The sequence below is a fragment of the Dermacentor variabilis genome, chromosome 2 (genome assembly GCF_050947875.1).
Source record: "Dermacentor variabilis isolate Ectoservices chromosome 2, ASM5094787v1, whole genome shotgun sequence".
NCBI classification, from domain to species: domain Eukaryota; kingdom Metazoa; phylum Arthropoda; class Arachnida; order Ixodida; family Ixodidae; genus Dermacentor; species Dermacentor variabilis.
In genome coordinates this window covers 163,354,701-163,377,596 of record NC_134569.1, presented here as the reverse complement: position 1 = coordinate 163,377,596, position 22,896 = coordinate 163,354,701, and the positions used below count along the sequence as shown (strand labels likewise).

At 46.1% G+C, this 22,896-nt stretch overlaps 2 protein-coding genes across 2 annotated transcripts in view; one reads left to right on the top strand and one right to left on the bottom strand.

Annotated features, from left to right (window-relative positions):
• Window positions 1-22,896, top strand: part of LOC142572910 (neural cell adhesion molecule 2-like) — a 231,739-nt gene that overhangs the window by 108,681 nt on the left and 100,162 nt on the right. The window contains exon 2 of the mRNA XM_075682358.1: window positions 5,119-5,330. Within this exon, the coding sequence (XP_075538473.1) occupies window positions 5,119-5,330 (212 nt within the window). The remainder of the gene's footprint in view (window positions 1-5,118; window positions 5,331-22,896) is intronic.
• Window positions 15,971-21,683, bottom strand: LOC142571052 (cytoglobin-1-like). The gene is made up of 2 exons (XM_075679349.1): window positions 21,154-21,683; window positions 15,971-16,444 (listed from the first exon to the last, which is right to left on the bottom strand). Exons 1-2 carry the CDS (start codon window positions 21,610-21,612, stop codon window positions 16,112-16,114), a joined length of 792 nt encoding a protein of 263 aa, XP_075535464.1. The 5' UTR covers window positions 21,613-21,683; the 3' UTR covers window positions 15,971-16,111.

The window sequence follows — 22,896 nt, the reverse complement described above, 5'->3', positions numbered from 1 at the left end:
GTGGCCGGGTGTACGTGTACAGGGTTGAGCTCCGTCAAACTAATCACTGGTCTTTAATCGGGGGCACTCCCGGCGATTGTATCATCCACGCACCCTGCACCTCCTCCAGAAGAATGTTACGAAGTTAACAAGCGAGGCCTTTGCAAAACCATGTTCGGTAATTAATGGTAGATGCAGATGTATAGCCTTAATGTCAGTGGCACATACCCACTCTGGGGTGGTGGTGGTAACAACTTTATTGAGATTCTGCTCAGTTATCTGGCAGGCCCGAGTCCTAGGTTGGCCCCTCACGAGGAGCGACCCTTTCGGCCCAGGCAACGAGGGTTTTTGTCGTTTTTCATCCGGCGTTCTGAGCAGCTCCTCCCGCGTTTGTTGTGAGGGAGCTGGCAGGAGCGACCTGGGAGAGGGTAAGCCCTCGCACCCCCAAAGAATGTGATTTTGGGTAGATAAAATTTGATTTGTGTAATTTTGACACATTGGGTTCCATTGCCCGTTGGTAATTATGGCCAGCCAATGTGGGCAGGGGAACGACTTAGTTTGGATTCGACGCAGGATTGAGGCTTGCGCTCGCGTGAGGCTTGCGTTTGGTACGCGTGCTGTATACAGCACGCGTACCACATGCAATTTGTGGCTCTCGTTCAAGCGGCCGATGGCCGCAGGTGCCAGCTTACCTCGTGTCACTATAAGCAGTCGCAAGCTCGGCTTCTATAAATACTGTAAAGTGCATAAGTGCAATGGCCGGCTGCAAGAGAGAGAGAGAGAGAGACAGGAGCTTTGCCACCTTTTATCGGAAATGAATTTCAAGCATTACTTTCGTCGTTGAATATGATTGTGAGTACACGGATCCTCCCGCGGTAAACATTGGAAAGTCTGAGAAAACTTCAAGGACACTCGGCTCAAGAATGTGTTCTATCCACTTCTTTGCTTCAAAACAAATTCGTACACGAAAAAAAAAGTACGCGAAATCCCTCAATTAGCGCAAAGAAAGCGGTTCTAGCGGCGCCGAAGACAGATGTTCGAGCGGCAGAAGACGTCAGCGCGGCGAGACTAGGTGCCAACAAATAGGGTCGAACAGCGGAGGTTCCTACACGAGAAGCAAGGTCGCAAATGAGGGGAGTAATGGCACCCAATCAAAGAGGGCAGCACCGGAGATACCCACGACCAGGGCTCCTACGTTAAGAAAAGAACGAGCCGATCGACGGGCCAGGCGCCGGCGTCTGGGCGGTTCATGACAGATAGTTCGCCAGATTTCATCGCGCTGCTAATCCTTCAGGTCTTGGACACCGGCGGCCGCAGGGAAGCGGTGCGTGATGAACGACTGGGGATTTCGCGCCTGGCCTGGCGTACATACATAGAGCCGAACGAATCCTTCTTGTACCTGCGGTCCATCGCGGGGGGAGAATCATGGGGAGGGCGGAGAGTGCGAAATTGGCGCGAACATCATTGAGAGTGCGGCGAAAGCAAAGGTCTGGAGGCTCTCACCGTTGATTCTGCGTCGAGCGCTTGCCCGGATATGCGTGTGTTAGAACGAAACAAGAAATAAAAAAAATCAATATCGCAAGAAATTTGGTGCTGTGTGGTAGATAAAGTTCTTCCTTTCTTCCAAACGCTGTTTCTTTGTATTTCATAGCTTCTCACGACTCCTTTTTATTATGCTTTACTTTCATTATTTTACATTTTGGGACAGTATGGACTAGACAGGTAACTGGCGTAGTGAATACTCTGAGTATTGAGAAGGTGAAGTGGAGTTACGCTTACCATGTAACACTGATTCGAGAACACAAGAATGAGGGCACTGGGAAAGGTAACGCTGTCGAGGATGACTGAGAATTAGGTTGTATGATAAGGTTAGCAATTTTGCAGGTATAAGAATCAATCAGCCTTCGTAATTATAGATAATTGGGACTGGTCTTTGCGTAGCAGTACATATATCATAGCACGATAATATTTATGAAGAATTCAGCTTTATGTAATATCGGGACTCTTGTGTGCTGCACAGGAAGGGCCCCAACAACTTCTTAGTGATCGACTTCCATTCGTACTTACAGGGGAAAAAGGGTGGAACACTCCGAGAATGAACTGCTGGTTTTTGAAATGACCTACGGTTGTTTAAGAATTTCTGAAAAACGGCCGTACACTGGTTTTTTGAGCGTGTGTTGACTGCAATAAGCTGAAACGCTAGCATTGAGGTGAAAACCGAGCTTGGAATATTTTAAGTTCGTGTTCAAAGCGGAGGAAAATGGTACCAGTGAAGGATGTAAGCAATTTTATGGCATCATTTGCGCAGATTCAGTTTTTTTTGTGTGTAAACAGCCTTCTAAATCGCAACTGTGGTTTTCTCGATATATTTCAATCGAACCGCTACTTTTAATTTAATTAAAAAGATTTCATAAAACGCTTGCGGATTCCAAGTGCTGGCGGAGTGGGTTGAAGCGAAGGTTTCATTGGTGTTCTTGAAGAACGGTGTTCATGCTTAGCTGTCATTTGCAAGCAGAGACCCGGTTGGACACACTGTCACTGAACCACCTTTGCTAACACAAGCTCGTTGCGCTGGATCACGCACTTATGATTGATTGCGACGAATGAATAACGACGAAGAAACGACGACCATGCCATGAAGAAGACTGAAGGATGACGAGCAACGGCAACGATGGAATGGCGACGACTGCATGAAAATGAACATGATGTAACGAACACGACAGCATGACGATGACGGCGTGACAACGATGGCGTGACAACAACGTAGTGAAATTGGTAGAATGGTACCGATGGCACGGAAAATAGGGTGTGGTAAGGACGGTGTGACGAAGTGAAACATGGAGTTTTAATGACGATGAAGGCATGCCAAAATTATGATAACGATGATAAAATATTGACAATGATATGATAACAATGGCATGCCCACGATAGTATGATAATGGAGGAATGACGAGGACTGTATTAGGAAGACGCCATGATGACAATAGGAATCATTGCGACAAAATGATGGCAATGAAACGACCACCATGACAGGAAGACGACTGTCTGGAGACAACGCAATGACTACGACGGCATTACGATGATGGATTGACGATGGCAGTGTGATGGCAACGCTGGCGTCAAAACGAAGATATAATGACGATGATGTGATGACAACGTGAAGCTGTGACCGGAAAGGCGCCAGTTTTATGACGACGATGTTGTTACGAAGGGAATTACAGAGTTGGAATGAAGATGACGGCATGACGACAATATGAAGTCGATGATATGACAATGCTAGGCCGATGACGACTCTATGAATATGGCATGACGACAATGTGATGATGACGGCGGACTCGCTATGCCAAAATGACGATGATGGAGTAACCACGATAGCATGACGACGATGGAATGGCGATAAACGACGTGAATGACGACCAGCATGAAGGTATCACAACGACGGTTTGTGGGCGCTGGGGCTCACGTCCGCACTTACGCGCATTACCTGCCGCCTGAGGCTGCCTCGATTAACAGTATATCGGGTGTTTATGTGCAATGTTTCTGGTGCAGGCCGATCGTACAAGGCTGTAGTCAGTAGCCAGAAGCGACGAAAATCATGCGACGACGACGGCGGCGTCATAGAAGCATTGCTTCCAGAATTATCCACGCATTCAGTAAGAGCCGCCTCTGATAACACAATATTCGGCGTTTGTTTAAGGCCAATCGTCAAGGACTCTAGCCAGAAGCCAGATAGGAAGGCAATGGTACGTCGACGATGGCATGATGACATTACTTTCAGTATGACCCAAGTATTCGTGAAGAGCTAATCGAAGACAGCGGCGAGCAGCAGTAGCAGCTGGAAAGCCTAAGGAAGAGCACCCGCAAGCACACCCCACTACACAGCGATGGGAGGCAGCACTGTCGAGCTCCGACTCGACGAACCAGCTCGAACTGGTCAACCAAATGAGAAGGGCAGATAAGGCCGCTGGACTCCTGGACTTATGGAACAGAAAAGAAAGCTTAACTGTAACAGAGTACGTTGACCCTTATTGGGCACAAGTAGAATAACCCTTTAAGATGATTGCTAATATTAAACAAGCACTTATTTTACCTGGAACCAGTTACCAACGCTGCTATTTCTTTAGAGTGCAGAAGCCGCCGAGCTATAAAAAATCGCGGCTGCTTGCTATTTGATGAACATTGTTGACTCATTTTTGCATTATTCAAGCCACAATATAGCAAGGGAGAAAATCAGTGGCGACTTTGTGGTAAATGCAAGAAAAATGCGTTAGTATTACGTCGCACGTCTTCGAGGTCCAGAAAAGATGATTTAAACCGCGTTCACCACATTCCAAAGGGATGCTCAGGAGCTCACTTGGCACACGTTCTGCTTTAAGAAGTTAGGGTATGCCCGTTTCGTTTACAAGCGGCACTTCCATAGATAATAAATAACTAGGTTGTTTCTGACCTAAAAGTATGTTATTAACACGCATGCGAATAGAAGCAATGACTCAGTACCACATAGTTTAGTGAAGTTTATAATATTTATCACATCGTCTTATAATGGCACGTAAGTATCATACCAGAAACACAATGTTGGTGCAGTAAACTGTGCTCTGCAGAAATAGAACAAACCACAAAGTTAAACAATGCAACGCACTACAATAACCAGCAATTGCCTATACGCAACCTGCTTCTACGAACGATCTTATAAGTACAGGTACGTGGCCGTATGCTTTAGGAGCAAAGATTGTACCTGTGGGCATCTATGTAACCGGATAAATAACAAAGTTGGCAACCTGTACTTGAATAACGCACTAACTTGCAATTTAGTTGCAAGTTAGTGCCCGCCCGTCGTACATATTCTTCTCTTTAGGTGCTCTCTCTCATTCATTACGGTCACTGCTACGCAATACCGGCCAGCTTCACCTCACACAAGTGCGCGAAAGAAAAGCGTCTGATCGCCCCGCAAAGGTGCACGTTGCTATCATGATATGTTATGTCGTGACATAGGTATGTTCCTGACGATATGTTCGCAATCAGCTGTGTTAGGGTAAAACATGCGAAGAAAACTGCTCATTCCCGGTGCTTACTGCGTTTCTTCTTTTCTTCCCCCCCCCCCCCCCGCACACGCTTGTGCAACACCTTTCCACGGTGCAGAGGAGCGCACGAGCATTTCGGTGAACGAGGGCCAGCAGACAGAGCTGCCGTGCGTGACCCGGCAGCCGGCCTTCAACGGGACGCACAACGTGCAGCGGGTGCGCTGGTTCCACGAGCCGCACTTCCGGCTGGGCCGAGACGTCATCTACACGGTGGACGTCGGCGGCCAGAACTCACCCTACCCAAGTGAGCGTGGCTCCAACCCTAACCAGGTGCGGTCACCCACCGAAGCTTTCTCGCGCCTCGCGCGCCTCGCAATCACATCATTGCTTCGGCCCGGAATATCCCAGAATTTTAACGCATGGATCATGCACTATACGAGAATAATAATGAAACCGTACCGTTCGCTTATTAAGGCGCATACGGTCTTGTCATGGATATACGTGTGCGGAAATTTGGTCGTGCTCTCTCGGAATTGAGGACGCAGACGACTCCGATGGCGATCAAGAAGCTCAATCGCGATTGAATGAATTTGCATGGAGCAAACTCGCGATCGGAAATGCCTGCGTAGCAGCACTCTATACAGATCTGGCTAGGTGACTATCAATATTGCCTGTAGGAGAGGGACATCATACGATGCAGCTGGAGATTATGTGCTTGTTCGCTGCAGTATGAAAGCGTTGTTCATATAGTTCACACAAATATAATATAATGAGTCGAGTTTGGTGCTGCCGCCTGCCATGTGATGTTTCCATCACGTGAACGCGAACGTGACCGCATTTGTCCCGGCTCCTGGCTTGTAAGCTCAGGCTTTAAATTAAAATCACCCGGCATGAAAGGAGCGATGAGGGTGCCAAGGCAGCAGCCACTTAGTTCGAGTTCTTGAGAGAAGCGCTAGTGAATTCTGTATATTCTGTAAACTTCTGGCGGCTTACAGTTGTCGCGGTGCATTGCCAGCACTCACGTTTGTCTCCGCTTCTCGTTTCTTGGAAAGTGAAAAAAAAAAGCCTATCCCACTGCCTTTTCTTCGTGCGATTTACCCATCCAACCGCGCAACAACTCGCCAGCATGATTCGAGGACTAAGCGGACGCCCAAGAAACGTACAAAATTTAGCAAGTTAGCGACATACTTCATGGATAACTTGGACTATACTAAAGCTATAGATTCACAACGAGATTAAGTTTGCAAGCTAGAAATCAACACGCCACATTTCATTGAAATAATAGCATTGACAAGGTCTCCATTTTACCTGTGGAAATCAATAGAGTAAGGATTCTCACGTCGGTCGTGGTGAAATAAGAAGAAAGCACGTAGAGTTAGGATGCGTTCACAGTAGCGTCAAAAACGTGCGCGGCATGCCGCAGGGGGCAGAAAGCGTGCCACAAGCTTTTTTTCTGCCGCGGAGAGAATCGGTCTTGTTGGAGCTATTTTTAGAGCCAGCCCTCTTGCCGACGATCAGTGAGTACAATGAGGAGCGACCAATTTACGCATGTGGTTTTTTTACATTATAGCCCCTAATTCAGACGTATACCTTTACGTATCGTGACGTGCACTGACCAATGTTTTGCGGTCCACAATTTGCAGGGCATGTAAGGGGCAACAATCTTCTGCTGGGAACTGGAGCAACTGGAAGAAACATTGAAATGACAAACGCGATAGCGTGCAGCCGGCTCTTATCACATGCTTGCCGCCAGTGTTCTCTCTACATAGCCATAGAATCTAATGGGAATGTTGCCGAGCGAGCCGCAGTGATTTAGTCATCAGCGCATTCGTCACGTCGAGCTTGGCAATACAAATTACGGCCCTTGTAGCATGACGTCATTAAACGGAAAGCACAGGCCTCGAAATATCTACGTGGCGTTGCGCGTAGCCGCGGTCTGCGACGATATATAGCTGGCGATAGGGGTATAGAGTAGGAGCGCTTGATTTGAGTATTAACCGATGCTTTAATCGGGTGTCCCTAAGTAAGAAAATCTTTTCGTTGGGCTTGGGGCCGTCTTTAAATGTTTGGCGCATTTGTGTGCCCCCGGCAACGCGAATGCAAAAGGACTCCCAGTGCCTCGAGCTCGCCCGCTTTGCCAGGGAGGAAAGCTGTGCAAAGTGAGCTGCAGCTCTACGCAGGCGTGCTGGACAATGGGAACGCTATGAATATTACAAGTAGTGTGGTCTTGGGACTCTCGGACCTCGGCAAGCTTCATTCTTCATAGTTACGAACTAGGTAGCCTCAGTCGTCATTAAACACCTTGAGTCTCGGCAGTTGGGACACTTCTGGCATAATTTTCCCTCAGAGCATCATCGTTTCTTTGCCAAACGGCCTTGTTTCACCGGCATTAGAAATGCAATTACCCCAGAAATTATGCATCTACCGCGAGAAATGATTAAGGATGTGTCCGTAGCCATGTTAGAACCATGATGACGCTTTCAGTTGACAAAGGATCGCGCTTCGGCATCTGTAGAAAAGGCAACCGCCTTTGTCTCACTGCACTTACATTGTATCACGTGGATCACTCCAGATGGGAGCTCTTTATACATGGAGTGATCTTACGTCATTCTTACGCTATTACGCCAGTCCATGGGAAACGTTATTCAATGGAAACGCCATTCTTACGCCATTCCATAGAAGCGCCCGTGCCATAAGTGCAATAAAGTGTAACAGCGGAAATCAAATCCAGGTTGTGGGTGGAAACCTGCGTGATAACAGAAAAACTGTGAGCATTTAGCTGCAACATCAGAAAGAAATACTGAAAGTCAATGTATTTTGGAGAGGAATGCGAGTGTCCTTGATCTTCATTACAACCGGTGTTTCTTCAGACATTACAGAATTTTTTATCACCAGTGGCTGATAGCAGTCATTGAGCTGGATCACTCAAAGAGGTGTATATACTTGTACGAGAAACAAGAATTGATGCCTAACCAATTAATAAAATAATTTATTTACTTTTTTAATTACTTTACGGCACATATCGCAATATAGAAAGTGGAACCGCTGAGTTCGGAAGCCACATCGACTTGTAATTAAGTCTGTTGTAATTAGTATTGAGGTATAAATTCCCAAAGTGGGCGAAGAAATACATGAGTGTTTCAGTTACGCTTGCGCTTTAATGCATCGAATGGCGGTTTTAAAAAGAAAGGTAAGTGCAAGGATAGTGCATTTCTACCGTAACTTTCACGAAGGAAATACCGAAATCCGTGATATTCTTGGAATTCGTTCCAAGTGGATATGCCTTGCCAACTCACCGGTTACAATTCGTAAATTGATATACGTGTTCTAAAGGGTCCCTCAAACAATTCTTATCAAAGTCTAACAATGCATTAGAAGTAAAAATAGTACTATTTCGGACATACCTCAATGCGATCAGCAAAGGCGGAGTTGCGCGCGCTAGAAGATCGCCTTTGATTCATTTCGTGGTCATCCTGCTGCTTCTTCAATGCCTTGCACTGCCAAGGCAACGTTGACTTAGGCAGCGAGAAATAACATAGACGGAGATTCCTTGTTATTTCGCGCTGCCTAAGTCAAGGATGCATAATGAATTCGCCCAGCAAACCACTCTTCTAAACGAAAAGGCGGAGCGGGACATGCCGACAACGCTCCGCCCACAGGGTTTTACACAATACCTATTAGCGGGAACACTGACGCTGGTGTCTACGGGGGCTGCAAACGTGGTTCCGCCCGCATTGCACCTGCCTAAACTTCGTCCATCTCGCTGCAAACACCTTCGTGACTTTGTGAACTAATCACGTCCAACAAAGTGCTGTGCAATAGATAATGAAATAAACATTATTCAAATTGCGGTATGACAGGACTCGAAGAAGGTCCGCTAGCATGGAATCCCGATGTTGAAACCATTATGCTGGGGATGCATGCATCGACAAACGGCAGTAGAACACTTTTATAAATTTCTCACGGGCAAGCCATCGCCCTGAGAAGCTTGGAGCGTTTCAATTTGAACACCTCGAAAGTCTGGAGCACTGTACTTATAGAGTAGTGACGTTGCGTCTTCGCAGAGTCTTTCTGTGGCATTACAGCCAAATCAACGCGCACCCGCTCGCATGTGCGGAGCTTCTGCTCTTGTGTTACTACGCCATGTAGTGCCGACGTTTTGCTGGCGGTATACAACTCAAGGAAAGCCAGGCATGAACTACAGAAAGCCAGAAACCCAGTCAAAGCAAAAACGGAAATCATTTTCTTTAGCAAGCTTTTTAGTTTCTAAAATAGATCTTTAAGAAAAAATAAAAATAATAATTGGTAGGGCTTGTTTCACGCTAAGCAGCTGCCAGTTGCTTACGTTCGATGACAACATGCAGATGCTTAATAAAGAGATGTGTGCTCTGGCTACGTAGCTTTGGCTTCGCTGCTACAGAAAGTTATCGCCGTGGTATAGATTGCTCTGAAATTTACGACAATGAAGGCAGATAAGGCGTAATGAACAAATGTGCGTGCGTGTGCGTGTTTGTATTTGTCTCTCTGTGTGTGTGCCTGCGTGTGCTTAATCGACAGTTCGACATGGTGCTTGCGAGTAGGAAACTGTGTTTATTACTTTTGTTTATTTCAACAAACTTCATTACCGAAGGGCTATCGCTAGAAAATGGCAAAGAAGGAGAAACAGGAAGCAGAGAACAGAACAAAATGCAATAAAATCAGTGGTTAACAATATGCAAGAGGGATGACGGCCTAAAGTATTATATGGTACTATAGAGTGGACAAAAAATTCGCCAACGGTTACAATACGTCCTAATGCGAAATTTGAGCGGAGCTCTACACGTATTATTATTTGCCGATATATTGGCTGTAGTGGACAGCCTGTCTCGTGCAGCACTTCGCAAACGAACCTAAGTGTGGCGCGAGTGCTCGATAATTTGGACATTGCGAGATCCAGCGCGTGGGTGACGCGTGGGCGCGATTCACAGCAGCCGCCACCGACAGGCCTCCCAGAAGGCGCATGCTATTCTGGCACCATCTCGTAGCCATCGTCGTCGCGCTACGCTATTCGTCTCACCCTTTCGCCATACCCTCCTCCTCCGCTTTCCTCCTCACTTCTTTCATCGGCTGCTGCGCCGAGCGTTCACTCTTTGATCTTTCGCTGCGCATCTTGTTAGCTTCGTTACGTGGACGACAACGCTCGCCACAGGAACGGGCGCCTAATAGCTGCGCTCTGAAGACTGCATTTAAGCGCATCGGTGCGGTGGTCTAAAGGAGACATGTTCAACTCACGATGCTTTTTGATGAATGTAGGTTTTCTGGGTGTGATGTAGTTGCTATGTAGAGGAAATCGTGGAGAGCTATCGTGGAGAAAAACATCAAATCGTGGAGAAGAACATCAACGGCTACACGTGACGACGGGAAGAGAGAGTAGCAAGCTGAGGATTGCGAAGATGGGAGCTAAGCTGGAAAATACCTGTCGAAGCGACTATAAACGAAGCGTACAGCTTCCTTCTGGAGAGTCTGTTTTGTCTATATCAGATTTTTTGTCTGGGTTCCATACGACCGAGCCACACTCTAATACTGGACGACCTAGTGTTTTATGAGTGAGTAGCCTTGTGTTAAAAGGATCCGGACGTAAGGTACACCCGGCCGCAAAACATTACAGGCCGTGAAATCTGAGAAAAAGCTGAATATCTCCCCAACATCACAACGCAGCCTGGTGTTTGCAATTTGGCCCCCGACTAGAATATGCTAACAACAATGTCGTATACACCTCTTCAGGCTATGATCCCGTGGTCCGTAAACTTTTGTCGCCGGGTGTACGTTGATGATATCGTAGATTTCTAAGCGCGTGACTGCCCATCTGTCCAATTAGATGTGACCAAGACAGATCTTTTGAGAATATAAGACCAATGTGTTTATAATGCGACACATATTCCAGTGGAGTACCATTACACGAATAAGTGAAATGAGGGGGGAAATATCATTTAGTAAATAACATATGAACCGTTATATGGAAGTCAATTTGCACCCGCCAGATCTCTCACCATAAGTGAAATGATAAAAATAAACATTAAGGATGTTGTGATCATTAGGAATTTTAATCATCATCTTCATCGTCAGCCCATTTTTGTCTCCACTGCAGGACGAATGCCTCTCGCGGCGATCTCCAATTAGCCCTGCCTTGCACTAGCTGATTCCAACTTGCGCATGCGAATTTCCTGATTTCATCATGCCACCTAATTTATTGTCGTCCTCGACTGCGCTTCTCTTCCTTTCATACAAATTCTATAACTCTAATGGCCTCCGATTATCTGTGCTAAAGTGTACATGGCCTGCCCAACTTTTTTTTTCTGTTAATATCGATTGGAAAATCAGCTATCCCTATTTGCTTTCAGATCCACACCGCTCTCCCCCTGTACCATAACGTTATACATAACATTTTCCGTTTAATCACTCTTTGCGCCGTCTTTAACTTGTTAAGTAGTTTATAGTGTGTAACAGCATGGAATGTTTTCTAGAAACCTATGAACACTGCGTCAGTTTGGTCTTCTACGTCTACAGCCTGCATAATATTATTACGATATCAATGAGCGATGCACAACAGACGAGTCACCACGAGAACGACGAAGAAGTTGGTCGGTGCCCTTGGCACGAGCGAGTGTCAGCCTGGCTGCCTGGCTCCAGTGTAAATAGCGTGCAAATGGCGTCTTTCGTCTGTGTTTTTCCACACGTAACAATATCATGAGTGGATTCACTAAGTTTCGCCAGGGTGCAGAAATTTTGTCGAAAGCCGTGTTCAGCGTCACATAAAACATTATTTGTCTCCACCAAATAATATCTTTTTATATTACGTGTTCTAGTCGCTTATAGGTGTAAGAAAAATGGGTCTATGATTCAAGAGACTGTTTGTTTACAGATTTGTACAGCGGATTACCTTAAGCAGATTTCTATGATGAAGGGTCTACAGACGTTCTATAATCTATAATGAGTATCTAGTGAGGAATGCATTTTCTATATCGTCCGCACTACATTTATTGTGGAATCTAGATTTCAAATCAGATTTACCACACCCGGCTCAGAAACGGTATTGTCGTTACTCGAACTTTGTGACTCCTAGCAAAAGGGGAAGTACGATGGGTGAGTGATTGGTGATCGGTGAGTGAGTTTTATATGCGTAAGCTATAATAGGAGCACTGGTTCAAACTGTGCCATTTATTACAAAGAAATGAGCGGCAGATTCTTTAGGCACAGCATGAGTCCAGAACTTTTAAGGATTATTCTTTAGCAAACCCGGAAGTACTACTTGTAAAAAAATCACGAACTGCACTAGTTTTACTCCGAAGTTCCTCCATTACATTAAACATATTGGGAGGAAAACTATCGGAGAAAACTTTTGAAACGAAGCTTTCTTTGTGAACCCTGCGAGACTTTGCTGACAGCACCGGCGGCTTCTGCTGCTCTTGGTAACTTTATTAAGACACACCCGCTCATGGTACATCTTATATTTAGACGAATGTGGTCATTCAGCCGCGGGCTACGTAACAAAACAGACATTTCAGTAGTCTGCCCAATAAAAATTACATTATTACAACATTTACAGTAGCTCCCACGTGTACGGCATGGTCTCATACCACTGTCATAAGCGCCGTAGTTCATCTTGCCATGTCAGAAACGAAGGGATCATACAGAAATTCGCCAGCGCGGCACGTTGCTAAAGCACGTAGATCATTTCCACATGAAAATTGCTTATTAAGAGTTGCAAGGCCGGCGCAATCCTGTTCGAAGAAACAGATGCGGTAAGAGTGGGAAATTGCATAATGGCTTTTGTAAGCCACCCTGTAGCGCCGCGACATCGCAATAGCGCCAAATTACAAAAGCGCCCAAAACGGCGCAACACACTCAGAAAACACTTCTCGCGTGGGCGTTTTGGCGTTTATTCTCGCAGAGAACACACACAACAAGAGCTACGAAAGTGTTCGGGTGGCTGAACATTCAAAATTACATGTAGTAATGTTTTCGCCTCGTCAGACTACGGACATGGGACAGTGCGGACGACACCAGACAAAAAATAGGAGACTTTTTCTTGGGCATGATACGCTACCTTGTTTGCCAGAAGAAGTCACGCACTTCCATTTATAGACCGTGTGACGGTAACGGGGCCTTCGAACTTTATCTGATACAGAGTGTTTCTGCTGCAGGTTGCTTGCGTAGACTGATTGCCGGAGAGATAAACTAAACAGTAATGCCAGCGATAGCGGCGTGCAGTGCCAAGTTATTAAGGAGAGAAATTTCAGAATACACGAAAAGAAGATACACACCCTCAGTTAAAATTTTGCGTGATATTTTGTACAAATTTACTCGACCACTGGCGTAACCCCTCGGTACCAACAGTAAGAGCCTGAAGAACCTACGTAGGGGAACGGACTCCATAGTTGCCCGTGCAATGCTCACGAACTCTGGTGTGATGGTGGCTTCGTTACCATGGTAACATACGCGTACCACGCTGATCCGCACCACGCCGTTTTGTTTACGACACTGAAGATAACGACGCTGTGAGTTCCTTCCTTGTTGCATAGCCTGCTCAGGGAGTTCAACAAAGCAACGCAAAGATTGAAAAGCGCTCGGCGACAACGATGCCACCTAGGTGCCCGACACTTCCCCCGCGTACACAACACTCAAGACACGAGTGAGAAGCGAAGCTTTCGGATAGATACACTACTTGTGTGTGCACTTCTCTATGACATACGGCAATGCTCAGGGGTCAGATGTGAACGAGGAGCCCTCAGCGCCCTTACCATGCTTTGCAGTAGCAGTGCTTTTTTAAAAGCCTGTGTCCGTCCGCGTTATTATATAAGCAGTACAGTAAGCGATTAGAAAACGAAATCTTATTCCATGACATTCCTATGGCAATGCAGTGGTTATCTGCCACTTCATTTTTAACCAGTCACAGAGGAGCGAGTAATAACGTGGGTGATGCTTCTGGTACGTGCCACTAGCCGATGATGCGGTCGGCAGCGATCTAGTGATTCATTTGTGCGAATAAAATATTAAATATTTTGATATCGGTATCGGAAGGTATCTCCAACCGTCAGTATAAGCAACCTGCGACGGAAAGACGGTGGCTTGAAAAGCGTTCGAGGGACCCGTTAACCCCCACCAGTTGCTTTTCTGGCACGTTCGCAGGTGCGCGGCTGGATTTTCGTCAGCTGCATTCCTGCTAGTAGCTAGCACAAGCGAGCTGCCAGCCTGCTCATGAAATCTGCGTTAGGCGGAGCTGCCGTGATGACGCGACAAGTGCGGATCACGTCACGGAAGAATAGCGAAGACTGCCGAGCAGTATATGGCCTTTATCTGTTATTTATCTGTTACCTGTTCATTTACCTGTTATGTGTTACCTGGTGTGGCATTTGAAAGATACGCTAAAAATATCCAATTTACAAAACCTTCGTTGTTCAAGAGGACGTGGAACTCCCGTGGCACTAGTACTCTGCTCATCGTTCTAATGCGCCAAAGGCTAAAACCTCTAATTGGATCTGTGCTACCTTAACAGTGCGCCATATCTCCAAGTTAAGATTCTGGGTGTCTAAAATGTTTGTGGCAAAAGAACTACAGTCTGCATCGAGTTTCCGATTTGTAGGCGCAGTGTGTATGTTCGTAAACGTAGGCTAATAAGTTCTGCGATTCGGTGACATCTAATTTTATTCCCCATAAGTCGTCTGAATGCTGCAAAAATGCGCTTGCTAGCATCGAAATTGTTTAAAAATGTATGTATAAACAACTAATGAAACGTCGTCATACGTAACTTTTTATCCACGTCGTTCACATCCTACACGCGTTCAAGCGTGCATTGCAATTTTCTTTTGATGTTTAGACGCACCAGAAGCGCTCCGACGAAGAACCACCTTACCGGCCAGCTTAAGCGGCGTGGAGGAAAAACAAAGTTTTCTTGTATCGAAACAGCGAACTGGGCTATTTGGTAGGCTAACATTTCGTAAACAAAGAGCGCGAAATAGTCTCCTGAAACGAATTCACGCAACACGAAAAAATAAATGTTTTCGTTCCACCATGCCAATCAGCATGGCCTATTTTGTCAGTTTCACCTATGTTTCTCTAAGCGTATTTATTAGATTAATTCTGCACGAAATGTAATGCGTTATCGTGATGCGTAAAACGTCAGGCTCAATACGCATGCGCCCCGCGTCTCACCGGTACCGTGGTACATATGCCGAAAGATCAAAATTTTTCAAGTAATAATGCAATGAATAGACTTTTAGAGCGTTGAGCATCGCCAACGCAAGAACAACTCGAATGTCGTGGAGCTACGTGTTGAGTGCAAATCAAACAGTTTTACTTTCTCGGTGCCACCTCTTCAGCGTTAAAACGAACAGCTAATCTCAATAATAACGACAAAGCCTGAGGTAAGGCTAGGGGCGACGGCTGAGTTTAGCATCGACATCTTGCTATAAAACGATGGAGATAGAGTGGCGAGGGTCTATTCACATCTGAGAGGACGGTGCGGGTGCTGCCATGTTGTTACGCAATCACGGTGCCATTCCGACAGACTGTGGCATAAGAAACGCATGCGCAGTCGGCCTAACGTATCACGAATCGATTTTGCTGGTCTTTTAACGGATTTTTTTCTACTGTGGCTACGCCATATTATCCAGTCCTTGCGATGATGCCGCTTTATCATTTTGTTTGAACTACGCTCGCAATGCGGATGCGTACTTGCTGAGCACTCTGTATTGTGAAGGCTCGCTTTGCCTAGGGTACCTCTGTGTCTAAATTGAAAGAACCAATGCATTAACCCGTTATCAGAAAGTTCAAACACGCTGCCTCCGTCTGGTTGTCCTATTGTGAACGAAAAGGGCGCTTCTCGATGATCGCCGTTGCGAACATTTACTGCAGTGTTTCGCAGAACAGTAAACGTAGCTGAATAGGGTGTATATTTTGCGATGTGTCGTTTCGAGAATTCAGTTGTTTCTCAGACGTCTTTATTTTGCCCTTTACATACGGACTGTGACGCCAAAGACGCACGAAGTCGGACGTGCGTCGACATTTGCATTAACGTGCATTAACACATTTCTAACCCACATATGCGACAAACTCGCGCGAGGCCGATATATCTAAGCCACTTTTTTCGGCGTCGCGGGCAACTGGGGGCTCTTGGCCGGCGACTTCTCAGCGCGCACCCTGGCGGGAGACTGGCCTGCCTTCGGTGTGGCGGCCGCCGGCGATTTGCCGCCCTTGGGGGTGCCGCGGTTGCTCTCCGCAGGCGACAGCGAAGCCTTTGGAGACCGCTTGCCGCGCAACTGCGGAGTCGTGGAGCCGCTGGCTCGGCCCCCGGTCGCACCTTCCTGAACGTCGGCGTCTGGCTCCCTGATAAAGCCGTCGACGTCCAGTGACTTGATCTCCACCTTCTGTTCCTCGTACACCTGCTTCGTGACCCTCGCCATATACTGCGGGGAAGCGAAACGACGCAAGAAAGTGAGCCAAGCGGTGCACGAAATGCGGCATGCTTAGTAGAGATGTGTCATTTTTCGGAAAATTTGAAGGTGTTATTATAACCAGTAAAGAAAGAAAGCGCGTTGACAGACAGGAGCCTTGACAAGCAGGAAACGGTGGTTAAAGAGCAGCCATAAGTAAATATTTTCACTCCCGCGACCTGCTGCAAACCAGTTCACAATGGTGAAGATGTGTCACCACGTTTAAAACTGACGGAACCACTATACAAGATGGTGCCTTTCCTTCGATACCAAGAAACAGAAGCGCAGTGGGGCTACTCTAGTATGCCTCAAAGAACTTGCTAATCACGGTTCACGCGCACTTATACAAGGTGAAAGGAGTCGTGGCATTTAATTGAGATGTCACGACGCTTACGTCCTTACTCTTACTCGAGGCACGGCGGAGCAGATACTATCGGAACAGTTGTTACCGCCTCAGGTTTCTCGCGCACACGCAAACAACAGCTAAGTGACGCTTACTATTAGATTTTTTTTCAAGCAACGCCCATCTTCTGATGTTTTAATGGTGTGGCTGCGGACCCAAGTTGAAAAGGCGAAATCATGCTTAGTAATACGAGGCCTAAGTTTTGGCAGGCTTTACTGTGACAAGTTGCTGTGAGCATGCTTCGTTCAACGCGTACCTTTGTAGCATTACACTATGGTATTGCCCTGCATGACTACAATAAGCTCAAATTGACGGGTAAAATTTTACACGTTTGGAGCTATTTACCGATAAGCAATAATGGTGCGAGGCGACGTCCGATTCGCATACACTACACTGAGCGCGTTGTGCAACATAAATCAAAAATAAAATAAAAACACTGCACTACAAGGCTAAGCATGATGGTAATACATACACATCATGCTGTGATTTTAAGCGCAGCTTCACAAGTTTAACAAATTGAACCAGCCCATCGGAGTTGGCACTATGAACTATGTTCTGCGAAAGACAACTTCAGATCGAAGGCACATTTTTTTAGTGCTCTAACCCGTACCGAGCGGCCACAATCAAACATAAAGCAGTAACACATCGCACTGAAAAGCGAATGTCTGATAACTTTAATCTTCTCACCCTTTGCTCTCTTAAAGCGAAGTTAACGTCAACGACGCGAGCCATTTCTGTAGTGTGTCGTCCGCTATTGGCGCAAGGATGCGTTATAGTTTCGGATTTACAAGAAATAGAAAAGAAATAGGCTTAGGAGACTGCAGGATAGTCACGTTTCTTTTTCCGTGCGGCGTTCGCGCAAGGTATGCGCCCCTAACAATGAGTGGTCCACGCCAACCAAAGAGGTTAAACGATCTGTTCTCCATACGTCGTATACTTGGTTGTATGCAGTGTTGTCTGCAAGGTGTCCAGTTTAGAAAAACATTCTCCAACTATATTTGGGCTATTCAAAGTTCTCGTTAATGCTCCGGCGAGCGCATTAGGAAATTAACGCCCTAGGAATGTTGCTCGCCGTACAGTACTTGACGCTCACACAAAACAATAGAACTGAAAAGAGTCAAAAGAATAAAAAAGCCTATTTTTACAAAGCACCCTAAAGTTTCCAGTATACCAAAGAACAGGAAGCTTGTGGTATAGTGTATCCAAGCTTAAATAGAAATGTTTTAATTGCAAATGTAATTATATGTACGTACGAACAAGTATACACTTCGCAATGCGCGATTTGAGCTATCGCAGGGGAAGCATACCAATAAAATCCTCGTCTTTCAGTTAGCTTAGCAAGTTTTTAATCTGGAAAGATCATTAACATTACCGGTAGTTGCAACGGCCCTAAGTCAGAAGGCAAAAAGTATTCACATGCCGGAAGCAAAGATAGACTTCTAGGTCTGCAGTCTGTTTTGTTACACGCTGAAGTTGCTGCCGCGCATTACCGAGTCGCCAAATTTGCATTTAACACTTTTGCTCATATTGATTTATTTGCCTGCTTCATTGCGCTAAGATGGCTGGTGTTCGTTTACGTGAGTTACAGGAGGAGCGGTTATCTGTAATACTGCGACAAAAAAAGTAAAGGGCTTGCAGGAATTTTGGAAAACTTTCGGAAAGCCGAGCCATGAATGGGAATAAATTTTATTGAGCAGACAAGATAACTGCCCATTTAGTTACACATTAGAATTTACGGTCCCTGAGAATCTTCTTTAGTATGGCTTTATGGACGGGTGTTTGGAGACCTTGGCGGGTGCAGGAAAACAACGATTTTGCGAAAGCTGTTTCTTTAAAATAACTATGTTGGCTATTATGTTATAACTTAGAAATAAATTAGCGGACCCGGTGAGAGATAGCAAAGTTCCTCTTCTTTAGGTATTCATATTTTGGACACTAGAGCTTACCTTACAGTAAAGGTAAGGAGAGAATATTATTCATAATGATTCTTCTAGGCAAATTTTGGGATGTGGTAAGGTAGAGAGAGCTAAGCTTGGCTCACTATTGAAGCTACGCAGGCGAATTTCCATAGCTTTGATGTTATAGCCCAACGCTAGATCAAGCCCTTAAGCGATGTCACCTCCTTAGAGAGGAATAGATGACGTAATGTACACCGATGAACTGCTTAGACTAGCACTGGTTTGAAGCTTTCTGTGACGAAACATTACCACATTAACGCTCCGCTACATTTTGTGAATGAATAAATAAGGATGCGCTTTCGCGAAAGATATACCAGCAACAGCTCCTAAAGTGGTATCGCTACCGCGTGTAGTAATGTGAAGAAATGCTGCTAGCGCGAGATTGCTGCGCTTGCATAGAGAGACAACAAAGAAACCAAAAAGCGTCAGTTGGAGCCCAACAGCAACTATTGGGAATACAAGATTTCCCTGCGTAAAGTTATTAGTCGAAACAATAGTAGAAGGAACAAAATAGCTGTAAATCTTCTGATCTGCAAGGACCTAGTGTGTCTAGTGTCAATGACCTAACCCGCCGTGGTTGCTCAGTAGCTATGGTGTTGGGATGCTGAGCGCGAAGTCGCGGGATCAAATTCCGGCCACGGCGGCCGCATTTCGATGGGGGCGAAATGCGAAAACACCCGTGTACTTAGATTTAGGTGCACGTTAAAGATCCCCAGGTGGTCGAAATTTCCGGAGTCCTCCACTAAGGCGTGCCTCATAATCAGAAAGTGGTTTTGGCACGTAAAACCCCATAATTTAATTTTAATGAATGACCTAGTGAACGCCCCAGAGATACCGGGTCTTCTTACTGCGCAGTGATGTGTCGGGGACCGCGTGTTTAAAATGTACACCACACGTCCACCGCTGACGGACGTGCCAGCCTGGGCCTTGGAGAATACTAGAGCCATAGCCCATGAACACTAAAGGTTGGGGAAAATTTCAAAAGCTTTTCAGTACTTAACCTTGCGACAGTTTATTGAAAATCCAAAGGCTTTGCTCTGTAGGGACGCTATCAATAGACGCACTGCTATGTAGTCGAAGCTAGAATGAGCTGCAGCGGTAATACTCATGAAGTTCATTAAATAAGTTTTCAAGTTACGGGGCTCCGAATTTCGGCTGCCATTATGCATCGACTTCATAGCTTGTGTAGCTGCTGTGCGGATGTGTCAATATAATCGACGCATCTGAAAATGAAGCCCACGAGGAATTGATCAGCGACTGTAATATAACAGCGCTAATTGTGGCTCTAAGAAACGCCACTAGTAGATAAGCTCTCAATATTGGGCATCTTACAACAAAATCGTAAAGGTTGACAGACATGTGCGAGGTCGTTAACCTGCGTGATGCGCGTTCTTGTGCTTTTGTTTCTGAATATTGGTCATTTTGATCGTCACTCTTCGGACGTCATTCGCGTTTTCTCGCCGCTGTCGAGCGCACCCTGTCCCCGCCATTCATTGCAACCGCTTTCCTCGATGTATTCTTTTGGCGTTACGACCTTCACTCACCGCTTGCAAACTTAGCAGCCCTCTACTTTTGTTACGTGAATTGTGCCATTGTGATCAGATTCCTAGTGTCAGAGGCAGCTCCGTCAGGTGATGAATTTCATTAGCGACATAGATCCCCGCAGTATCATGCTAGCCGTTGTCGAATTACACAGTTTTTATAAATATACGCAATGCAAGGTCCTGGGAATACAGAGAAGTGTTATGCCAGTAGCGATGATCAGCGGTGATAAAGAGGGTCATTATTATTAGTTAATTTTATCATCTCTAGTGCAGGAGAAAAGCACAGATCAGCGATGTTCGTTAGGATTGTTTTTAATTGTCTCCAACTGATCGTTCTCTCGCATCACTTCATAAATCATCGTCAACACCCTCTGCCACATCTTTCTTACCTTGGCACGCAATCTAGTACTACAGATGCATTACAGATAGTTGGTTGGTAATTGCATGCACCACATGACCTTTTCTTATCTACTCCTTCCTTGCAATCCTAATTACAGCAGCAGATAACCATGTTTTATCGCCTAAAACCCCCGTACTGCTGTCTTGATGACTGTTAACGCCATAATTTTTTTTCCGACTCATGGATTGCCTGTGCGGTCGCGTTTGATTCGTTTCCTAACCTCCAGGTACCGGGCCAGTGGCTTAGCGTCAGCAGAGTGGCCACAAGTGCCGCAGTGTTGCTGCGTTTCGGAGAGCAAACACCGTTCACTCGTCCTCGCACGGCTGATTCACGTTACAGCACAAGCGCTAGCGCAGAGGCCAGAGATGAGCACTCACGTCGAACAGCTTCTCCCAGGCGAGAACGGCGGTCGGTGTCATGTTCGTCTCGTGCCTGGTGTGCAGCACCTCGACCACCGTCTTTCCGAGCATGCGAAAGTGGTCGGGCATCACGCCCGGCCGCTCGGTGTGCGCCTTCGCGTTCTTGCGGATCAGTGCCTCCAGAAGCACGGCGTCGTCTGCGTTGCCCACCATGGAGGTCAGCTGGAAGGTCACGGCGGCGGCGTGCGCTCGGAACTGCGGGTCGTCGGGAAGCTTGCCGAGGGGCTTGTCTCGGAACCGCTGGAACAGCTGCAGGGCCCCACGCGTCTTGATGAAGAACGAGAGGAAGATGACGAACCCGTAGTCGCGGTTGTGAAGACAGTAGTACTGCCATGTCTTGCGCAGCAGCCTGGCTTCGGTGCGCGTTAGGCCCGTCTCGACGTCCTCTTCCTCGGGCTTCTTGTTGCAGCTGCCCATGTGTGCTGGCTTTCGGCCTTCGAGTGTGCCGACGGCTGCAAAAGACGTGGTCGTGCGGCTAGTACGCGAGAAACGAAGCGCGACTCGGCCTTGTTGTTGTTGTTGTTGTTGTTGTCCTGAGTGGCCGTGGCACATACCCACAGTGGGGGATTGGCCAAGAATCGGGCGGTTTAATTAGGTGCCTAAATAATAATGATAACAAGGGAGTTAACAATTTGGGCGTGTGAGTTTAAAAGCGAACGTTTTGTGTTTGGAGAAAAAGGAAATAATCAGATGAAAACCGGGTATAAGATAATAATAATATTAACAATAATAGTTAATAAAAGATAAGAAATAAAAGAAAGCTATGGTTGGGAGGGAGAACGATCAATCTAACATGGAAATCGCTTGGTTTCAATTAGGTAATTTTGGATCGCCAAGCAAACATTTCTGTTGCTGAACCCAACAATGGAGGCTCCAAAAGATAGGATCACTGGCACTGATAAAGTTAGACCAATAGAGCGAAGCGGGATTTCGAGTAGTCGTTTTCTTATAATAGAAAAACGTCTGCAAGACAACAAGAAATGGTCGATTGTCTCCGCCTCGCCGCAGAATGAGCATAATGGTGAGGGGACCAGACCAGACCTGTGGAGGTAGAAGTTCAATGCAGGTATACGGCAGCGCAGCTTTGTTATGGACACTTCAATTTTCCGTGTTCGGCAAAAATCTCTGTTCCAAGGGTGCAGGAGATGTCCGTAATCCACAGAGTTAGTAATTGTGGAGCCTGATACTGCCTCGTACGCCGTCTTCTTATCCTCTTCGTCTCGATGATGGTGATAGTGACGCAAAAGCCCTACCCTCTCTGATGCGTTGGTCAACGATCAGGCTGCGTTCGTAAATATGATAAACGGATTAAGTTAATTGTAATTTTATAATCGGGGAAGAGTAGAACTATCTTGCGATGAAACAGTTTTCGAACTTACGTCGCGAAGTCTTCTTCTTTGCTGTCTGCGTGGCGCATCCGCACGGTGGCACCCTGCTCTTGGTCAAGAGGAATATAAAGGAAACATCATTTTCCTCCTCTTTAAAGTTGACATTCGCCCGTTTTTCCTACATAAAGAAGAAATCAATACGATTCCGGCTCATGGTAAACTTGTTCTGTGGTTTTCTAAATACTCATTTGTAATGTCTCTAACCAGTTTCTGTAACCTAAGGGTTAGCTATCGCTAATAATAATGAAGAACGACAGCGCGTAGCAGAGCCGTTGCATTTAATGCGGGTGAAGTTTTGTAAACGTGAGACTCA